The sequence below is a fragment of the Ochotona curzoniae genome, unplaced genomic scaffold (assembly GCF_017591425.1).
Source record: "Ochotona curzoniae isolate NIBS_2020 unplaced genomic scaffold, NIBS_Ocur_1.0 contig_2927, whole genome shotgun sequence".
In the NCBI taxonomy this organism is placed as follows: domain Eukaryota; kingdom Metazoa; phylum Chordata; class Mammalia; order Lagomorpha; family Ochotonidae; genus Ochotona; species Ochotona curzoniae.
This window is the reverse complement of record NW_024465654.1, coordinates 2,362,360-2,382,330: the sequence shown is the minus strand read 5'-3', so window position 1 is coordinate 2,382,330 and position 19,971 is coordinate 2,362,360. Positions and strand designations below refer to the sequence as shown.

Sequence of the window (19,971 nt, the reverse complement as noted above, 5' to 3'; positions counted from 1 at the left end):
CTGCTCATGTCTCCTGCTGGCCAAGCCAGAGAGCCCAGGGAGCCCAGGGAACCCAGGGGAGCCGGGGACCTGCCTGATCATCATAGTCTCATGGAGCACACAGCAGGTGGTGCAGGTTAAAGAAGGATGCTGTAGCACCGCACAGACCACCTGACATGGCTTATTCCCCAAACTTCCTTCAGAATTGTTTCTAAATCAGTGTTACATGATGGGGAAGAAATGGTTTTAAGTGAAAATACTTTCTTTTAGGTAGGCAGGAGAGTACTCCAAAAAGTTTGCGGAAACATGAAATTAAAAGATAAGCTTATTTTGGTGCAAAAAAAGTTTTGAAATTATGTGCAGCTTTTTCATCATGTGTGTTCGTTATGAATTTTCTGAAGACCCCTCATTTGCATGGTTTTCAACTATTTTTATACCAAAATAAACTTATCTTTTGATTGCATTTTCCCACCAAGTTTTTGAAGTACTGTCTTAGATATTATAAGCTACTGTGCTATAAAATTCACTTCCATCCCAGCTTTGATAATATTCACTACACAGAAAGACAAGTTTATCCTTCTCCTTTTTAACAAGTGTGGCACATGCTGTTTGTGCTATCACATTCAATTATGTAAGAAAAAAACAAGATGTTCCAACAAATGAATTTTTAAATAGCAGAGTATATCATCTTTGGTTTGGGTAATGATGTATATAAAAAGTTAGGTTAAGATTTATTGTTATAGTATAGACTCAAAATAGACAAAAAATTTTTTTGCAACTTGACATTCAGTGTGTTTTCCCTTTGAGTTAAACTTATAACTGGCTTATTATCTAATATTTAGCTTTCATTCCCAAATAATGAGTAAGGGAAGGTTTAGGTTACAGCTGCGAAGACTGTACGGATTATAACTGGGAGGTGGAGGCAGTCTTGAACTCCAAAGTTGTGAAAAGCCAACTGGGTAATAATTAATATAATAATTCTGTCTTGTAACATTGATTTTTGGTAATGTCTTTATATGTGTTACAATAGTTTTTTAAAAAAGATTTATGTATTTTTATTGGAAAGGCGGATATACAGAGAGGAGGAGGAGAGAAAGAGAGGAAGATCTTCTGTCCGATGATTCACTCCCCAAGTGACCACAATGACTGGAGCTGATCCAATCCAAAGCCAGGAGCCAGGAGCTTCTTCTGGGTCTCCCATGCGGGTGCAGGGTCCCAAAGCTTTGGGCCATCCTCTACTGAATTCCCAGGCCACAGGAAGGGAGCTGGATAGGAAGCGGAGCTGCCGGGATTAGAACCGGTGCCCATATGGGATCCCAGCGCGTTCAAGGCAAGGGCTTTAACCACTACGCTATTGCGCTGGGCCCATGTTATAACAGTTTTGATCACTTTTGCACCATATATGGATTTGCATGAATACCGGAAAGCAAATTGATTGATTGATCTTTCCATTTCATTTTTTGTTTGCTTTGAAAAATATATCCAGGCCATCATGGAGGTTACAATTGCTGGGTCAGTTCTGTCTCCAGACCTGTCCTCTATGCAAGCCAATGGGTGTTGCAGCCCAGGCCAGTCCCATACACCCACCCTTGGCCACATAAACTATTGGGAACTGCAGTCTAGTTGGGGCGACCGGCAATAACTGCCACCAGGCTGGCCCCTGCCCTGATCCCCATGCTTGCTGATATGTACAGCAGACTGGCCCAGTCTGTTCCATCTCCCATTCAGCTCTCATGCATGTCAATGGGCACTGAAGCCTTGTTAAACCCAACCTGCACCACTATCCAGCCCACACAGATGCTAGCAGGTGCCACTCTCTGTCAAACCATGCCTGTCCCAGTCCTGATTCTCATGCTCACCATTCGAATGGCAGCCAAAAAGAGAGGTGCCCACTGTTTCCCTACTGGGCGCACTCCTGCTCCTGGATCTTGCACTCTCCAGGTGGTTCTGCAGGTTAACTTGACAGAATTTGCATCTCCTGTGTCCACATCTGCCAGCTGATGCTGTGGCAAAGCCAAACCAACCCATACCCACTGTGACTTGTGCATGTACCAGTAGGAACTGTTAACCCAGCCTGGCTTTCCCCTGATCCAGCTCACATGAGGCCAACAGGTGTTGTAGCCCTGCCCAACCTGGTCTGCCCACAATCGCAGCTCTCACGCTCACCAGTGGGAGTAGTGGTCTGGCAGGGGAACCTCATGCAGCAACCCCCAATGGTGTTCGTTTTCTATCTTCCCAGGTATCACGTGTGCTGGTGGAGTGCTGTGGCCCATTCTGGCATGGCCTGCCTCACCTCGGCATTTGCCAGTGGGTGCTGTTTCCTGGTGCCTCCCCAAGTTCTAGCTCATACTGATGGGGGCCACAGCCTAGCCCAACCCAGCTCAGGTAGCCCCCAGTCCTGGCCCTAATGTAAACTGGCTGGTACTGAGGCCCAACCTGGACTGACCCACACACCATTCTGGTTCTCGGATTGGCCAGTGGGTGATACGAACTGGCCCAACCTAGCTTGCCCTAGACCTGAGCCAAATGTACGCCAGTGGGCGAAGTTACCTTGCCTGGTCTGGGCTGCTCCCTGTCTTGGTTCCTGTACTCACCTGTAGGGACTGTGTCCCAGTAGAGGCGTGTCCAAGCTCCTCCATCAGAAGTTCTCTCAATGCCAGATCTCATGCACACCGGCAGGCCTATGGGCCAGCCCTACGTAGTCACTTTCCATCCTAGCAGGAACAGTGGCCTTTCCTGACCGGCCTTTACCCTTTTTGGTCTTGCTGTTGGATGCTACAGTCCAGCCAAGCTTGGTTCACACCCAGCCATACATCACACATGGCTCCGCAGGAACAGGAACCTAGCCCAGCCCATCCTATGCCTATCCTGGTTCTCATGAACCCCAGTGGGTGCCGGAGTCTCAGACTAATTTTCACAGTCTGTTTACTAAAAGGCAGGTTTATGTGTGTGTATGCGTGCGCACACACACACACACACACACACACACACACACACACACACTCACACACACACACACACACACAGCAGGGGAGAGAGACCTTTGTTCTGCTGGATCATTTTCCAAATGGCTGCTACAGAGTGGCAAGGCCAGGCTGAAACTACGAGCATGGGACTCCATCCAGATCTCCTGTATGGATGACAGAGGCTCTTGCAAGCATCAGTCAGATTCTGCTGCTTTCCCACATACATCAGCAGGGAACTAGATGAGAAGTGGAATAGCTAGGGCTCAAACCAGTGCTCATATGGGCTGTTGATGTTGTAGGTGGATTCTTAATCCATTGCACCACAATGCCGTCCCCTCTTGCCAACCACTTTTATATAGAGTATTAACATTGTATATTTCACTACCGATGTTCCTTATGACCCTGCCTTTATTTAAAGATTTGTTGTGACTAAAATAATAAACACTATTTAAGAATGAGATTGAAATAGATGTAAAGTGGCCGAAGTGTCAGATGATGAATGATTGTGGGACCAGGCATGAGCATATGTGTCTAATCATTGCTTGACGTGTGCTTGGAAGCTTTCGTGCTGTTCATTAACACACAGAAATGTTTAACTAGTCATTGTGTTTATTGCCTTTTTACAAGTAGGAACTGGAACAGATACTTTCCATCATCACCTTTTCTGATGGAAATTCTCTTCCGGAGTTCACACTTTTATAAACGGTTGAATGAAGAATTCCATTTGAGGTGATCCTTAGGGTTCCTTGTGTTACGGAGTGCAGCCAGTGATTGCTCCTGCACCTCTCCTTGTATACTCTTCCCCCCACGTTCTAATTCGGCCGGGATGTTGGAACCAGATGAGTCCAACTAGTCTTTTTAGCTACAAGCCCAGTTCCAATGAGCGCCAATTAACTCCTTAACTCACAACACTTAGGTATTCCCTCCTACCCACCTGTGACTCATCAATCAACTGAGAGGGGACGGTATTGCATTGTTGTGTAACCACGCCCCTCACAAGCCCCTTTAAAAGGCCCATGAAGCTGAGGCTCACTCTCTTTCTGGTCAGGTGTTTCCGTTACTCTGGCACCTCAACTCTTGGCTGACCCAGGACAGGTAATCCCCTGAGCGTGGGCCCTGTGCACTGTTTAGATGGGACAATGGATACAGTAAATGTTGTTTCTGGTTTGTGTATTATCAAGGAGTTCCAGGAGAGGTGAGGCCTAGCAGTAGTGGAATGTGTGCGGAGAAGCCAGGGAAAGGTGAATGTCTGAAGCTTGGTAAGTGTGTCCAGGTTATTCGTTGGATATCTCTTAGGATAACTTATATTGTTGGGGAAGCTGGGACATAGGTCTTTAGCTTAACGATGGACTTCAGGGTAATGACCATTTGTTCCCCTTTGGATTATGTTTGGTTGGATTATGACTGGTTGGATTGCCATATGGACTTGTGATCTGCTGTTTCTAGTATGTTCTATTATCACCAAGCTTGGTTAATTAAGACTCCTTAATAAAACCGTAGACAGGTCTGGTGTGATCTCGCACCCTGTAACACTTTTTTTTTTAATAGCAAAGAATGATGCTTTTTAGGCTGGGAGGCTGAAATGAAGGCTAGTATCCTCACTACCTCTTGAAAGAAACACGTCTTGGGTCAAGTGTACGTTCAAGTTAGGCAGCTTCGAGTTGGAATCTGAGGTCCTCCTGTGTGAGCCTTTCACATGGCTGCATTTCTCTGAGCTAGACCTAAGGACCACCTTAGGAGGTTTCTGTGAGTGTGTAGTCATCTGTTAAAATTAAAGCCACTGTTTTGAAACCATTGCAATGTGCCAGACACGTAGTGGGTAGTAAAGATATAACAGTGACTGGGACAGAAAACATCTCTGCTGTCAAGGAGTTCTCAGTTTGGCAGCAGAATTGGGCAAAATCACGAATAAATCAGTAGAAAACAGTGTTAGGTAGTAGATAAATGTTTTGAGGATAAATGAAGCATGTGCGAGGCTATTGCCCTGAGTGATGGTGTTTTGTTATTACGGGAGGCTCCTTCATATGAGCGAATTTGCCACAGTCGTTTCCTTTGCCCAGCCATTTCTTTTCCTTTTCTAAATCCCTCCTGAAAGCCTGCATAACATAGAGTTTGCAAGCTAGAATTTCATTCTATTCATTGGCTTTGAATCTGTTTTTGTTTTTAAAATTTTAGGGAATTAATTTGAAAGGCAGACACAGACATACCCATACATGGGAAGGGATGGGGGGCGGGGGGAGAGAGAAAGAATCTTTCACCTGATGATGATTCACTTCCCCAGGTAGCCATAACGGCTCGGGTTGGGCCAGGTTGAAGTCATGAGCCTAGAACTCCATCCAGGTGTCACATGTTGGAAGGGCTGGGAGCTGGGTTGAAAGAGGAACAGCTGTGACTTGAACCAGCGCTCTGATACGGGATGTCAGTCTCGCAGGAAGCAGTTTAATCGGCAGTGCCAGTCCCTGAATTTCAGTCTTCTGTATCCTACTCGCTGTGTCATCTCAGGTTAATCTGTAACACATCGGCTTCCTCATCTGTAATCGAGAGTAGTAATGTACTACCTCATGGAGGTATGAGGGCAGAAAAATCGGGTAATATTTACAATCCTCTTAGAGCATAGCTTGGCATGTTGACCCCAATAAAGCCTCAGGTGTTGCTGATGCTGTTGTATTGACGAGAGCACTAAACTGGAAAGGGTAAGATGAAAGAGGTAAGGTCCATGGGCTGTTATGTAGTAGCCTTGTGACTTCCGATAAGTCTATCGGGGAGCTCCAGTTTTCTCCCCTGGAAAACATTCTGTGAGAATTAAAAGTGAGGTTAACCAACCAAGCTGAAAACGCTAGGGCAATTTGTGTCCCTGACGCCTATTTCCTCCCCCTCTTCCCCCCTTCCCTGTCTTCTAGAGATGGGTCATGTGGCCCAGTAAAGAAGGTAAGGTGAACACACAAGATAATCAACATCATCGTAAGATAATGAATAAGCCTGAACTGTAGGGCATTCCCTTCTTTTACATCCGTTGTTGGGGATGCATCTTTTTTGTTTTCCTGATCAATTTTATTGATTCTTTCAAACGACTGGCTTTTAGTGTCACTGATTTTCTCTGCTGTTTTCTATTTTCAACTTCATTGAAATTTTATCTCCTTTTTATTTCCTTCCTTTGGCTTGTTTTATGTTGAGTGTGTTCTTTTTCTCTAGTTAACTTACAAGCTTGTATTACTATTTAAAACTTCCGTGGTTCTTTTAGTTACAAGTCTTCAATGTGATATAAATATATATATATATATACCCCCCCTCATAGCATTGCTTTATTGGGATCCCATAAATTTTGAGACTATGTTTAAATTTCTAGCCAATTGAAAAATATTTCCCCAATTTGCTTTATGTTTTTGTCCCCTGGTCCATGGATTGTTTTGAAGGGCATTGCATAATTTTCAAATATCTGGGGGATTTTCTCATATTATCTTTCCGCTGTTTATTTCTAGTTCAATTTTGTTGTGGTCAGGAAGAAATATTATTTCAATCCTTTTAAATTTTTTGAAATGACTCAGTCTGTGGTCTTGGGCATTGAAAAAATTTTTAAATGTTAATGGAATGGAACTGGTTTATGTTTTTGTGTCTATTCTTTTCAATTTTTTAGATTTATTTTTGTTGGAAAGGCAGATATACAGAGAGGAGGAGAGACAGAGAGGAACATCTTCTGTCCGATGGTTCACTCCCCAAGCTGCCGCAATGGCTGGAACTGAGCCAATTCAAAGGCAGGAGCCAGGAGCTCTTCCAGGTCTGCCACCATCCTTGACTGCTTTCCCAGGCCACAAGCAGGAAGCTGGATGGAAAGCGAGCCTGCCGGAATTAGAACCGGTGACCATATGGGATCCTGGTGCATGCAGGGCAAGGACCTTAAGCACTATGCTGTTGTGCCGGGTCCTGTTCTTCTCAATTATTGAAAAAGAAGCGCTAACATCTTTACTGATGATCCCTGGCTTAGAATGATTCAATTTAGAAGTTTTCACTTGCATAGTGTGAAAGTGATACATACAATAGAAGGCATACTTTAAATTTTGACCTCTTTAACTAGAGGTAGCTACTGCTCTACTGTTAAGGTGCTGTAATGAGCCATGCAATCCCCTGGATAAACTAACATTCTATAACATGGTATGTTGGCAAGCTATGGGGTTTGACAGATAAGGTGTGTTAAAAATATTTTTACAATGTTTTCAACTTACGATGAGTTTTGTTGGCTGTAACCCCACTCTAAGTTGGGTAACATCTGACATTGGGAGGTGAAAATTTGTTCATTTTTCCTCTCAGTTCTGTTTTTATTGTGTGTATTTTGATAATGTATATACACATTTAGGATTATTAGGTCTTGATGAATTGGTCACTTTATTATAAAATGTTGCTATCTATAGAATTGTTTTTATGAAAGTTAGAGTTATACATGAACAGAGTGAGAGTTGGGAGAATGTAGGGAATGAGAGAGAGAGAAAGAGAAGGAGACTCTTCCACCCACTGATTCACTCCCTAAATTGCTGCAATTTCCGGGCTGCCAGGACAAAGCCAGGAGCCTGGAACTCTATCTGGGTCTACCAAGTAGGTGGCAGAGACATCTTGGGTCATCTTTCACTGTTTTCCTAGGCAAGTATCAGAAAACTGGATTGGAAATGGAGCAGCCCTTAGGGGATGCTAGTTGCACAGGTGGCAGCTTAACCCATTTACCCACAAGGCTGGTCCCATGTCCTTTTTTCTTTTCCTTTTTCTTTTTGTCACAGCTTGCTTTTCCTCAGTGTTCTCATGTCCTATAATTTACAAATCTTCTATTTTAAATATGTATTATATTTGTAGTGATATTCTTGTTAAAGCATATGATTGGGTTTTATTTCGTTTTCCACTTTCACAATCTGAGTTTTAACAATTCACATGTAATATAACCATTAATGTATTTACTGTACTGTAAGTCTACCATCCATTATTCTGCTTGGAGTTCTTGAAACTGGTTTGCTCTGTATTTTGTCTTTTATTACTTTTGGAAATTCTTGATCATTATACATTCAAATATTTCATCTTTCATATGTTTGCTCTTCCTGTTCTTTTCCTACCTTCTTTTGAAATGAAAATATTTTATAATCCCGTTTCATCTCTGATACTGGATTGTCAATCATATCCACTTAATTATTAAATTGTTGCTCTGAGGTTTATGAAATACTTTTCAGGTATTATATGTGATACCTGAAAATAGCATTATATCACTTTGTCAAGAAGTTAATAACCTTGAAGCAGTATGTTTTATCTTCCTGTCTTCTGTCTTCTGTGTCATTATTGATGTAAGTTTTGCTGCTGTATTTGTTTTAAGTCCTTTAGCAAATCTTTACCATATCTGATTTAAGCCCATGTTTCTCAACTTTTTTTTTAATAATATCTTTCTCAGGCATTATTTTTATACTGCCCCTCTCACTTGCCACTACCCTGCCAAACTGTCTTTTTAATGTAACACACACACACACACACACACACACACACACACACACACACACTCCTGTGGCCCTCTGGAGGATCAATATATTCATGGTAGTAACATTTTTTTTTAACCTTCCAAAAACTAGTTTTAACCCCCTTGAAGGGAAATACTGCACATAAAAATGCACGTGTTGAAAACTGAACTATCTAAGATTAAAAATCAGTTTTTCAATTTTTTCATCCTTTTGCTCATTTCCGGCTTTAGGCTTGCCGATTGCAATGTCTCCTGAGACCGTACATCTTTTGCCCAAAGAGCTTTAACATTTCCTATAGTACAAATTGACCAAAAATGAGTATTTTCACCCTTCCCTTTCTGAAACAGCCTTTTGGCCTATGTGTTTTCTTTGTTTTTAAAAAATCCCCAGAGAGGCAGAAGACAAAGGAAGAGAGGACTCGTTGGTTCACTTTTCAGATGCACATAATGGCTTGGGCTGGACCAGGGCCAGAGTCAGGGACCAGGACTCAATCCATGTCCCCTGCTTGTGTGACGGAGGACCCGAGTACTGGAGTTGTCGTTTTCCCTCCTGCTCCTAGGAACAACGTTAGCGGGAAGCTGGACCCAGAATCCACATCTGGGAATCAGACACTCTGATAGGACTTGTGGCTCTCTCAGCTGGCATCCATAGACCAACATGTCTGCTGTCTGCCTTAGTTTTGAACAATACTTCCTGTACGGTATAGTACTCTGAACTTTTCGTTCCATACTTTAGTCGTTGTGTTCCCTTTGGTTTGTACAGTATCTGCCAAGAAATTGGTTGTAACTGCCCCATTACCCATTCTTCCTATGCATCTAATACCTCCCCTTACCTGACTTAGATTTACTATTTTTTTTAAGAAATTTGATTATGGTGTGTTTAGGATATGTGAGTTTGAAATTTTTAAGAAATTATTCTGTTAGGGGTTCTGTAAACTCTTCTGTCCTTTCTTGTTATTTCTCATTACTTCTGGAAATTTTTGGCCATAATACATTCAAACATTTACCCTCTCGCCTTTCTGGGACTTCAATGATCTGACTATATGTGTGACAGACCTTTTGATAATTGTCCTGCAGCTCTTGCTAGCTTATTCTTGTCACTCTTTTGTGCTTCTTGGCTTTTGTCTAGCTTTTTAGATTTATTTTTGTTGCAAAGTCAGATATACAGAGAAGAGGAGAGACGGAGAGGAAGATATTCTGTCCCATGAATCACTCCCCAAATGGCTGCAACAGCCGGAGCTGAGCTGATCTGATCTGGAGCCAGGAGCTTCTTCAGTGTCTTGACTGCTTTCCCAAGCCACAAGCAGGGAGCTAGATAGGAAGCAAGGTGGCTGGGATTAGAACTAGTACCCGTATGGGATCCTGGCGTGTGCAAGGCGAAGACTTTAGCTGCTAGGTTACCGTGCCAGGCCCTTGTCTAGCTTTTTTTTAATGTATTAGTTAAAGCTATGTTAAAGTCCTTAGCTCGCTGCACTAACATTCAAATCGATTTTGTGGTTTTTTTTTTTTTGGCTCTTATTCCTTGAGTGTGGTTTGCTTTCATGTAGCATCATTTCTTGGAGGCTAGCTGTTGAGGAAAGGCAATGAAAGCTAAGATAGCTGACATGTACATAGGTCTTTCTGTCTGGCCCTGGGTGAAGGGAATGGAGTCAATCAAGGCAGAGTTTGAGTTGGATTTGGATTTTGCTTCTGCTGGTCACCTTTGGGATCTGTGGGGAGTGAAGAGTTGCTCTTCTATGCCATTTGAGTAGGCCCTGGAGTTTGAAACCATGTCCTCTTAGCGTCTTTGCCACCCTGGACTGTCAGTGGTCTTTTTATGCTTGTGGTCTTTTCATGGGCTTTTCCCCTTGTCCTCCTAATAGAGTGTTGGGCCCTGACTTCCAGTGCTATGTCAAGTTGGGACTGTGGGAGCAAGGGGGAAGGGGAGCTTTGGTTCTGGGTCCTCCCAACAGTCGCAGGCAGGCTCTGTGCACCTGAGCCTCAAGGAACAAGATTTTCTTACTACTTATATCGCTCTTCCCATGCTGGACAAATGACGCCTTATATTTGTAGGGCTAGAAGAGAGTTTTCTGCTGTTCTGCAGTGGTAAAGATGGGTATATTTTCAGGTAACTGACTCAATGGGCCTTGGCTTGGGCCCCAGGATCCTCCTTTCCCTCCGTTGTTTAAGGCCTTGAGTGAGAGGTGATGCCAGGAAGGTGTCGTGTTTTCACACCCGTGTGGCTGTGTCTGGTCTCCTCCATTGCCTGTTATCTTTGTTCTAAGTACCACATGGAAGTCTGTGGGAGAGATCAGAACTTGTTGACACGTGCAGGTTGCTGAGGGTGTGGTGCAGTTTATGACTGAGTAATTCAAACATTGATTAAGTCTTTTGTGGTGCCGGTCTCTTCATTCTCTGGCAGATATAAGGCAGCTCACATGTCCCATCTGTCCTTAGATGGATTGTCATTAAAAAAGAGATTTAATTATTTATTTGAATGCCAGAGTTGCAGAGAGGAAGTGAGATACACACACGGGGGAGGGAGAGCGAGGGAGAGCGAGGGAGAGTGAGAAATATGAATCTTTAATCTGCTTGCTTACTCTCCAAATGGCTACAGTAGCTATGGTCAAGCCAGGCTGAAGCCAGGAGCCAGGAACCTCATCTGAATCTTCCACATGGGGGTAGGTGCTCAGATATTTGGGCCATCTTCTGCTGCTTTTTGAGGCATGTTAGTATGGAACTGGATCAGAAGTGGAACAGCTGGGACCTTAGCTAATGCTTATATAGGGTACTGGCATCACAGGGTGCAGCTTAAACCACTATTCCACAATGCAGGCTCCTGCCGTTACTAAATAAATAAATGAATAAACAGACTATCTTGCAACTTCAGCTCTCTGATTGGACTCAAGAAAGGTTCTGGCATCACAAGCTATGCAGATTCTGTAGCTACAAAGTTGTGCTAACATTCTCTTGCGGTCATCTGTGTGGTATAGAGAAGCAGGGGTGAGTATGTTCTCTTCACCATTCTGCTTACTCTTTAGTCCTTCCGTCACAGTGTGCGCAGTGTGAGCACAGCTCCCCTTTCCCATCTGGATTTTACATTGCAGGCTCTTGAAGATGAAATCTATTACTTCTCTGTGGATTGTGGTTTTCTCATCAGGGATCTATAAATCAATATTTACCTAAAGGAAAATTGCATTTTAGAGTATTACCATGATAGTTCACTGACTTCATAAATGTGGGCATTAAAAGATATGGGTTGGCAGATTTCCTTTGGAAAGGAAACTGCTTTTTGTTCTAAAAGTCGTTCATTAACAAAATGTAGAAAGATAGAAAGAAAAGAATATTGACCTTGGCAAGAGGGCAGAACAGAGGACCCCAGATCTTTTTATCCCATAGAAACACACATTTATTAGCCGATCAAGATGATATATTCAAAGACTAAAAGAATAAATTGCCAACCAAGAGTAGTATAGCTAGGTGAAAGAATAAGTCAAAAAATTAGAAAATATTTCAAGATAAATTGAAATGAAGCAATATATGAACATTTGTGGGATGCATCAAAGCAGCACTGATAATAGGAGAGGGGGCATTTATTTATATTGGAAAGGCAGATCAGACTTACGGCAAGCAGAGACAGAGACAAAGATCTTGCATTGGCTGGCTTGCTCCCCAAATGGCTGCAATGGCTGTAGCTGAGCCTATCTGAAGCCAGGAACCAGGAGTTTCCTCCAGTCTCCCATGTGGGTGCAGGGTTCCAAGGCTTTGGGCCATCCTCTACTGCCTTCCCAGGCTACAAGCAGGGAGCTGGATAAGAAGTAGAGCAGCTGAGACATGAATTGGCACTCACATGGAATCCCTGTGCTGACAAAGTGAAGATTTAGCCACTGAGCCATTGTGCCAGATCCTGGAGGAGATTATGGTGTTAAATATCTGCCTTAAAAAAGAACACTATTAAAAAAATAAAGTAAGCTAACTATATACTTTAAGAAATGACAAAAATAAAAGGCAAGTAATTCCAAAATAGGCAGAGGGAAGGAAATAATAAAGATTAATGCAAAATGAGTGGAATAAAGAAAATGACAGAATATGATAAGGCTGAATGTTTGTTGTTTGAAAAGACAAAGTAGAAAACCTTTACACTAATTAATAAAGGAGATGATGCAAATTAAAAAACAAAAAGGAGATTTTACAATTGATACTACAGAAATAAAGAACCTAATGGACTGTTATGAACAATTGTACACAAACATTGGACAATTGAGAGGATCTAGTTAAAAGCTTAAAAAACAATGTGCTTAGATTGAATATTAAAGACATAGAAGTGCTGAACGATCTGGAACAAATAAAGTTAAGATCATAAAAGAAAGTAATTTTGTAATATCAGATATCATCTGAAAAGTTAATACTGCTTCTGAAATGGTTTCAGAAACGCTCAATGAGTGAAACTTCAAAATCGCCCATAATAGCCTCACATGGAGAAGCAGTTTGATTTTTTTTTAATTGAATTTCTCTAGTCAGCTTAAAAATATCATTTGTTACTTTCTTTCTCTCTTCTGTCACTTTGCCTTCTTAGAGAGAGAGAGTACTTCCATTCACTGATGCCTTCTGCCAGCAGCAGTTGGGACTAGGTGAGGCCAACGTCAGGAGCCTGGAATCCTTTCTGACTCCTATGTGGTTGGCAGAGCTCCAGTACTTGGAGCATCATCCGTAGCCTCCTAGGATTCATAGGAAACTGGATTGGAAGTAGAATAGCCAGTACTCCAATCAGTACTGTGATGTGGGTTATAGAGCATCCCAAGTGGCAGCTTAGCCAGCTATGCCAACCCTTCCAGCCATTCTTTAAGGAATGTATGCGTGCAGCTTTGTGTACAAATGCATACTTGCCCAAATATGTAATTTGTGTGTTTTGCTCAAATAAACTAGTCCCAATTAAGCATGCTGTTTTGTAGGTTGATGGCTATGGTGTGCAAGAAATGATAGAATATTCGTGTTTGGTAAAGATACCCAAATCTATGGCATGTTTTTAGTTTGCTGTTAGGACTGGATTCCTTCTCATGCCTGTTTTAAATGAACAGCCATGACTGCTGTGTAGATGTGAGTTCAGAAGAATGTACTTCATTTCAGAAAAGATCACTATTAGGTTTGTGCTGAAGTTTTTCCTTTTCCATGTAACCTGTATCCCTTTTGTGTTCAACACAGGAAGGAACAAGTACTAAGACTGACCAATTTCAAGGCACAGAACAGAAATAAGGAAAGCATATGATGTTCTTCAGCTGTGTGTCATTTTGCTTGCTTTGTTTTTTTTTTTTCAGAAAGTATTTTGGAGAAAAAATTGGACTGTATTTCGCCTGGCTGGGATTATACACATCTTTCCTCATCCCATCTTCTGTGATTGGGGTGATCGTGTTTCTTTATGGATGTGCAACAATCGAAGAAGATATTCCCAGGTAAGTGACTTTTCAAGAAAAATGCTCAGTTGCCATCTGTTTGGAGTTTTATCCCCGTTCAAGTACCTTTCCCACGCCTCCTTGCAGAGTCTTCCTCTATCTTTCATTCACCCTGAGCACACATGTAACTTCCCTTCTGGAACGAATCTGGGAGCTGTCAGTGGTGGGAATGACTTCAGAGTCATGCTGGTGTGGTTCACTTCCTTACCCAGTCGAAATCTCTCCTAGGGTCACAGTCTGATGTTATCAGGTGAATAATAAGAGAATAGAGAGGAAAAAAAAAACATGTCATCTTTCAACTCCATTTTCTACAAACTTTAAAAAAGCATCTTACACAATACAAAACACTTTAAGCATGCAAAATCCCAGAAAAAAAAGAGAGCCATTCTTAAAATCTTGCCATATGATCTTTCAAAATATTTTCTTTGTGCATACAGTATTGTACACATTCAGTTTTGTGAAAGAAATAATCCATTCTTTAAGCTATTTTGTAATGTATTCTCAAAGAACAACAATAGATTATAATCTATCTTGTTTGCACCATGGTGATCTATGGCTGTGTAAAACTCTGCTTTGTGGATGTGCGTAAATGACCAAAAATAACACAAAGTGTTGGACATTTAATGTTTTCTTTGATTTTTAAAAAATAAGCAATACTTCAATGAATATCAAATAATTTAGTTTTCAAACATTTCCCTATTTCCTTAGGACAAATTTCCAGAGAAATAATTATTGATGTCAAAGTTATATCTATTTTTGTATTTTTGGAGAACAATTTGTACTCCAGGGTATTGTACCAATTTGATATTACAAATAGAGTAGAAACATACATTCTTCTAAAAGCTAAATATTTTGTGGAATGAGATTTGGAAATATGTAGTTGATGTTTTTGGCATGTACCCCTGTAAAGTAGTCTCATGTGAAAGACAAGTTTATTTTGATGCAAAACATTGTGAAATCTGTACCTAGTTTTTGGTGGTGTGCATTTTCTTGAGTGTTCTTCATGTTTCCTGTTTTTTTTTTCTGTGTCTGATGAGCTTTTTTTTTCTCTTGAAACTAAATCATCATTTTTAAGAAGTATTTCTGCAGTGCATTGGCAAATGCTGATTCTGTTTCAGTAATACCAGAATTTTCTTTTTTTCCTGCTTGATGTCATGACTTTTTTTAAATCTCTGGTTTCCCATTAGACTCAAGGCAAGAGTATAGGGTGACACTGGGTGGATGTCATGTGTCAATATGGTCAAACGCTATTGGAATAAAATGATGTGAGGAAGCGGGCAGCAGTAAAATTTGGAAGGACCAGCCCCACGTGAGACTTTGTTGGGAAGAGAGAGTCTACAAAGATAAGAACCACTTCACTATAGCAACATTTAGGGCTGGCAAAGTTGCACATCAGCCATGTGACTAGATGGTTCACTAGCTCAGCAATGATTTCCTCAGCTTTCAATGGCAATAATAACACCAGCTTTACGGAGGAGATGAGAAGTAGATGAGAAGTCGAGTACAAAGGTCAATAAAATGTTTGGCTAATATTAGAATTCCAAGTTCTTGCTATCCTCACAACTGTCATTGAAAATAAAGGCATAATTAGCATATTTATGTAAACAGTCTTTCTTTAAGGAATTTGTATTTGTTCCTTTTTAGTTGAAAGGGCAGAGAGAGAAACAGAGAGAGAGAGAAATTCAAATGTTTCCTTAACAGCGATTGTTGCGACACCAGAAAGTGGAAGGCCAGGAGTCTGGAACTCCATCTGGGCCCCAAGTACTTCATCCTTTGCTGCTACTCAATGTGCACCTTAACAGGAAGCTGGAGTTGCAGCTTTAGCTGTGGTTAGACCTTGAACATAGCACTGCATTATGGGATATGGGCATCTTTACTGCCTTTTCAAATTCCTGCCCCTGATAGCAGAGTTTAATACTCTGTTTTATTTGCAAGTGATAGAAATGAAGCCTTAACTGGATTAAGCCAACAAAAAAAAAAAGGAAAAAGAAAAAAAGAAAAGGTATCCTAGGTGTTCTAGGATGGCTTGGGTTCCCTAATAATGGGCATATGGACAGGTCAAAGGACCACTAAAATGGGGTTAGAATTGCATACAGAGCATTAAAATAGAATAAGATATTTTGTATATTGGTTTCACTATAGATTTTTATGCATTCTAAGTCAACATTACCACTAAAAGTTCAAGGAGGGTCCTATCTCGGCATGCTATGCTATGTTAATTCAGACGAGAAGGTCCTGTAGGCTCTGTTTGATTTAGGTGTATGTCCTGCACCATTCAATTATGGCTGTGAGACAGGATCCTTGTGTACCAAAAAGTGATGTTCCTTCAAGATCCAGATGGAGGAGAACAATTAACAGTTGTTGGTGTCTCCTGCTGCTGGGGATGGCAATTTGGGGGCAGGGATGTGCAGTGACCATGCTGCAGAAACAGCTGAGTGCTGTGATTTTGAGGAAAGTATACCTGCCCAATGGGCAGAAACCAGATAGTTCTTGCCACTAGCAGTCTATGGAAAAGGGGTTGTGGATCAAATACGTACAGATGGTGTTTCCAATATGTAGAATAAAACTAAATAATTCGGTGTTAGGAGCAAGGATTTCAAATAGTCTTGTGTATGAAGTTCCAGAGTTATCCGACAGTAATATCCAGAGTTATTCATGGGTTTTGGAGTATTTGTCACAGGAGTGAGGTCATTAGGGGTCTGTCTTCTCCAGCTCATCCTCTAGGAGGGAGGAAGGGCTCATTTTATCCTACACCTTCCGTTTCCAGGAGAGGTGCCATGTTGGTTTGGAATACCAAATTTCTTTGGTCTTATAAAAAATCAGTGTTGTAAACTCCATAAGATAGCTATTATTAAGTGGAGGAAGACACTGAAGCCAAATCAGGTCACTTCAACTGTTCGAATTCCCGAGCTAATAACTCTTGCAGCTTGGAGTTGAACTCTGTTGCCTCCTGCTCTGAAGCTTTGGCTTTTTTGTGATAAGCAGTTGAGGTCATTCAGAAGGCTCCGCTCCTCTTGGTCAGTTCTCAGAAAACACAACCCAAAGCATTCAAAAGTTTCAAAGCCCAGTGTTCTGCTAAGGGAACTAGAGCCAGTACCCTGTGTGGGGTGCTAGTGTGCTGCTGTTTCCCATCAGGACAACCCATGTGGTATCCACCACCACAGCTGGAAATGGCAATGGTCTGTCTGCCCATGTGGTCGTTGCGTGTCTACATGCAGACACGCACACCACACATTCACACTCACACGTGTGCAGAGATGATACACATGTGCAATGTGGTTGTCACCCAGGCAGATGTACCATGCTACTCGTTGGGGTAAGCAAGGTCTATGGCTAACAGCCCCATTGTTGGGTTGTGGCATCAATTTGGTGGGTTATTTTTTTTTAATGAGCAATTAGAAAAAGAGTAGGCTACAATGAAATGAAATCTGAATATTTGTTGCAAGAAGGAAGGATAAATGTTTCAGGAGATTTATTTTAGTTATATGAAGGAACTTCAAGAAGTTTGTGGAAAAGGTAGAATTGAAAGATAAACGTATTTGATGTTAGAAACTGAAGCACACATGCAGTTCTTTCACATTACACAATTTTCCAATTTACTTTTCTAGTCCTTTTGTGTGAGATTGTGGAGATGAGTGTGTAGATATGTTTGCATGCTGCTATCAGAGCAAAAATTGCTTGAAATTGACTTCTATAAAATTAAAATATTAACTGATTCATGCCATGCTGTGGCAAATCAGAAAGATATGAATGGAAAAAAAAAAATCAAATATTTTACCTAGATTTTTTTAAAGGCTGCCTTCTAAGTGTACTTGTGTATCCATCACAAGTTCAAGTTCCATAGACCTGGTAGAAGCTCACAAAATGCTATGCTTCACCAACCAAGGAACAGTCTCTAAGTCCCAATGTTGAATCCAAACAAGTTCGTGTTCTTTAGGGGTCTGTCCTGCGTTTTTGTAGACATTGCTAATTGGGCATCAAATCTGGAGGTGACTATGTCACGTATGAAAGCTTTATTTGTTTTGGAAAAAGAAAATTATGGACTCATAGGAAGTTGCAAAGATAGCATAGAGAGGCCCAGAAGACATTTTATCCAATTTCTCCCAATTGTTTTGTCTTCACTAACTATAGCACAATATCAAAATTAGAAGATTGGTGTTAATTATCTGGAACTTTAAATGGTATATTTCATTCACAACAATTTTGGTATGTGAAGTAAATGGAAACATAAGTAATAACCCCATGTGTAAATAAAGGATCTATAAAACTTTTTCTACTTACCAATTGATGAGTTTCATCTGTGAAGTATGTATAAGGGCAGATAGTATTGGGGTATTCTTTCTTGTCTCATTTTTTTAAAGTAATTGTTTTTAAAGTAGCTGATTGTCAGGTCATTTATCAGCTGCTTATGCTTTCCAGAGAAAGCTGTAGATGGAAGACAGACACCAGTAAGTTGGTAGGCACAGTTACGCCTCACTGCAAGTCTGTAAAAATGCAACGAGTGAGTAACCCAGATGTGAGCTGACAGTGGGCTTCAACTCCTGTAGCTCTTCTAGAGGCAGCCTCTCCTAGGGAATACAGTCTTCTTGATGTCATTTAGAGACAGTTTCTCCAGAATTTTGTTTAAATTGTTTGAATTTATCTCCTCCCTCACCCCCAGCATCTAAAGAATTCTGGCTTTAATGCAAGTGATTTAGGCAGAATCTGTGCTATCAGTACAGCCATTTTGTACAAATGGCTGCTCGGCATCCATGTGGAAATTTAAAAACTGGTTTCCACAGCATTGACGTTTCAGCTTTGCTTTGCACCAAGACAGTGTACTAGTACTTCTTTCCTTTCTGACCTTTTCACATTGACTAGATTGAAGTGGGTGGAGTTGACCCAAATTTTTTCTCCCTTTGACGAAAACTGTCTCACCCAGTCTGTGCTTAAAACCAACACAAACAGGTACCAATGAAACAACTGAACAAACAAAAAACCCTGTGAACAAAGTGAATTCCCTAACACACACACACACACACACACACTCTTGTGTCATATAACGATGTTTTTGGTCAATGACCGATCAGATATTCAGTAGTAAGCCCATTAAGTCATTGTGGGGTTAAGTAATTCCTGTCATCTGGTGACAATATAGCCAGCATAGTATCTCTGTTAAGAGGTCAGTCCTGAGTGTAGGAAGCCTCCTGTGCTGCCAGTTGTATGAAAGTGTAGTCCGTGCAATCATGAGCAGCACGCAGCACCTAATAACGATAGTCCACAGTTATATTACCGGCTTGCGATATTATACATTCCATCAGTGCATACTCCCTTTACTTACAGAGCACCTTTTGCTGTCACAGGTGGCCAACTCAGATTTCTTGTGTTTTCGTAGATGTCCCCAGGCAGGTGTGTGGTCCTGCACCTCCTGTTTGCAAGATGCAGTTCCAGACTGTATTGCTGACGATGGGCAGCACTGAGGAGCTTCCATGTTCTCAGACACAGCTGATAGCAAAGCTCTGGGGCAGAATTCATATGGACCATTTTTATCTGCCTTGTAATGGGGTACTATCTTCGCAAGTAGTAATACCTGTGCAGTGGGCATTTGTTCAAGCCTAGCTTTCTAGTTGCCCATCGTTCAGTGCTGATTCCACCTGAGCATCATTTTACTCATTAAGATCTCACTGTGTAATATTCTTGATGTGAATGAGTCACACTGATTGACACTTACCAATGGAGAGTGCAGGTGCAAGGCAGCAAGGAACTGGAGTTTCCATTCTCTCACACAGAGTTTCCCTGCAATGGACTTAATAGCTCATTAACAAAAGCAGCCTAGAAGTTGGGACTTGACAAGAAGTGACAACTCTCTGTAAATCACCCTCCTTTCAACTTCTTAATGAAAGGGAAATCGCTCCCCTGAGGCATCACTTTGATTTCAAGGACTCTCTCAGCACACAGGGCACTAACCAGTTCCCTACCCCAGGCAGGAACCTCCCACCTGTCAACCATGAGCTGTAGCACCCTCTGCTGCCCCATTATGTAGCAAGCATAGCTGTGGCTTTCAACACAGGACTCCCCACCTGCCATGACTGTGTCTCTAACAGTGGGAACAGCCAGTGCTTCCCACCCATGA

The 19,971-nt window shown here is 41.6% G+C and overlaps 1 protein-coding gene across 2 annotated transcripts in view; it reads left to right on the top strand.

The window, feature by feature from the left end:
- Positions 1 to 19,971, top strand: part of ANO2 (anoctamin 2) — a 246,767-nt gene that overhangs the window by 100,642 nt on the left and 126,154 nt on the right. For both annotated transcript variants that reach the window (XM_040979008.1, XM_040979007.1), the window contains exon 10: positions 13,725 to 13,859. In XM_040979008.1, the coding sequence (XP_040834942.1) occupies positions 13,725 to 13,859 (135 nt within the window). The remainder of the gene's footprint in view (positions 1 to 13,724; positions 13,860 to 19,971) is intronic.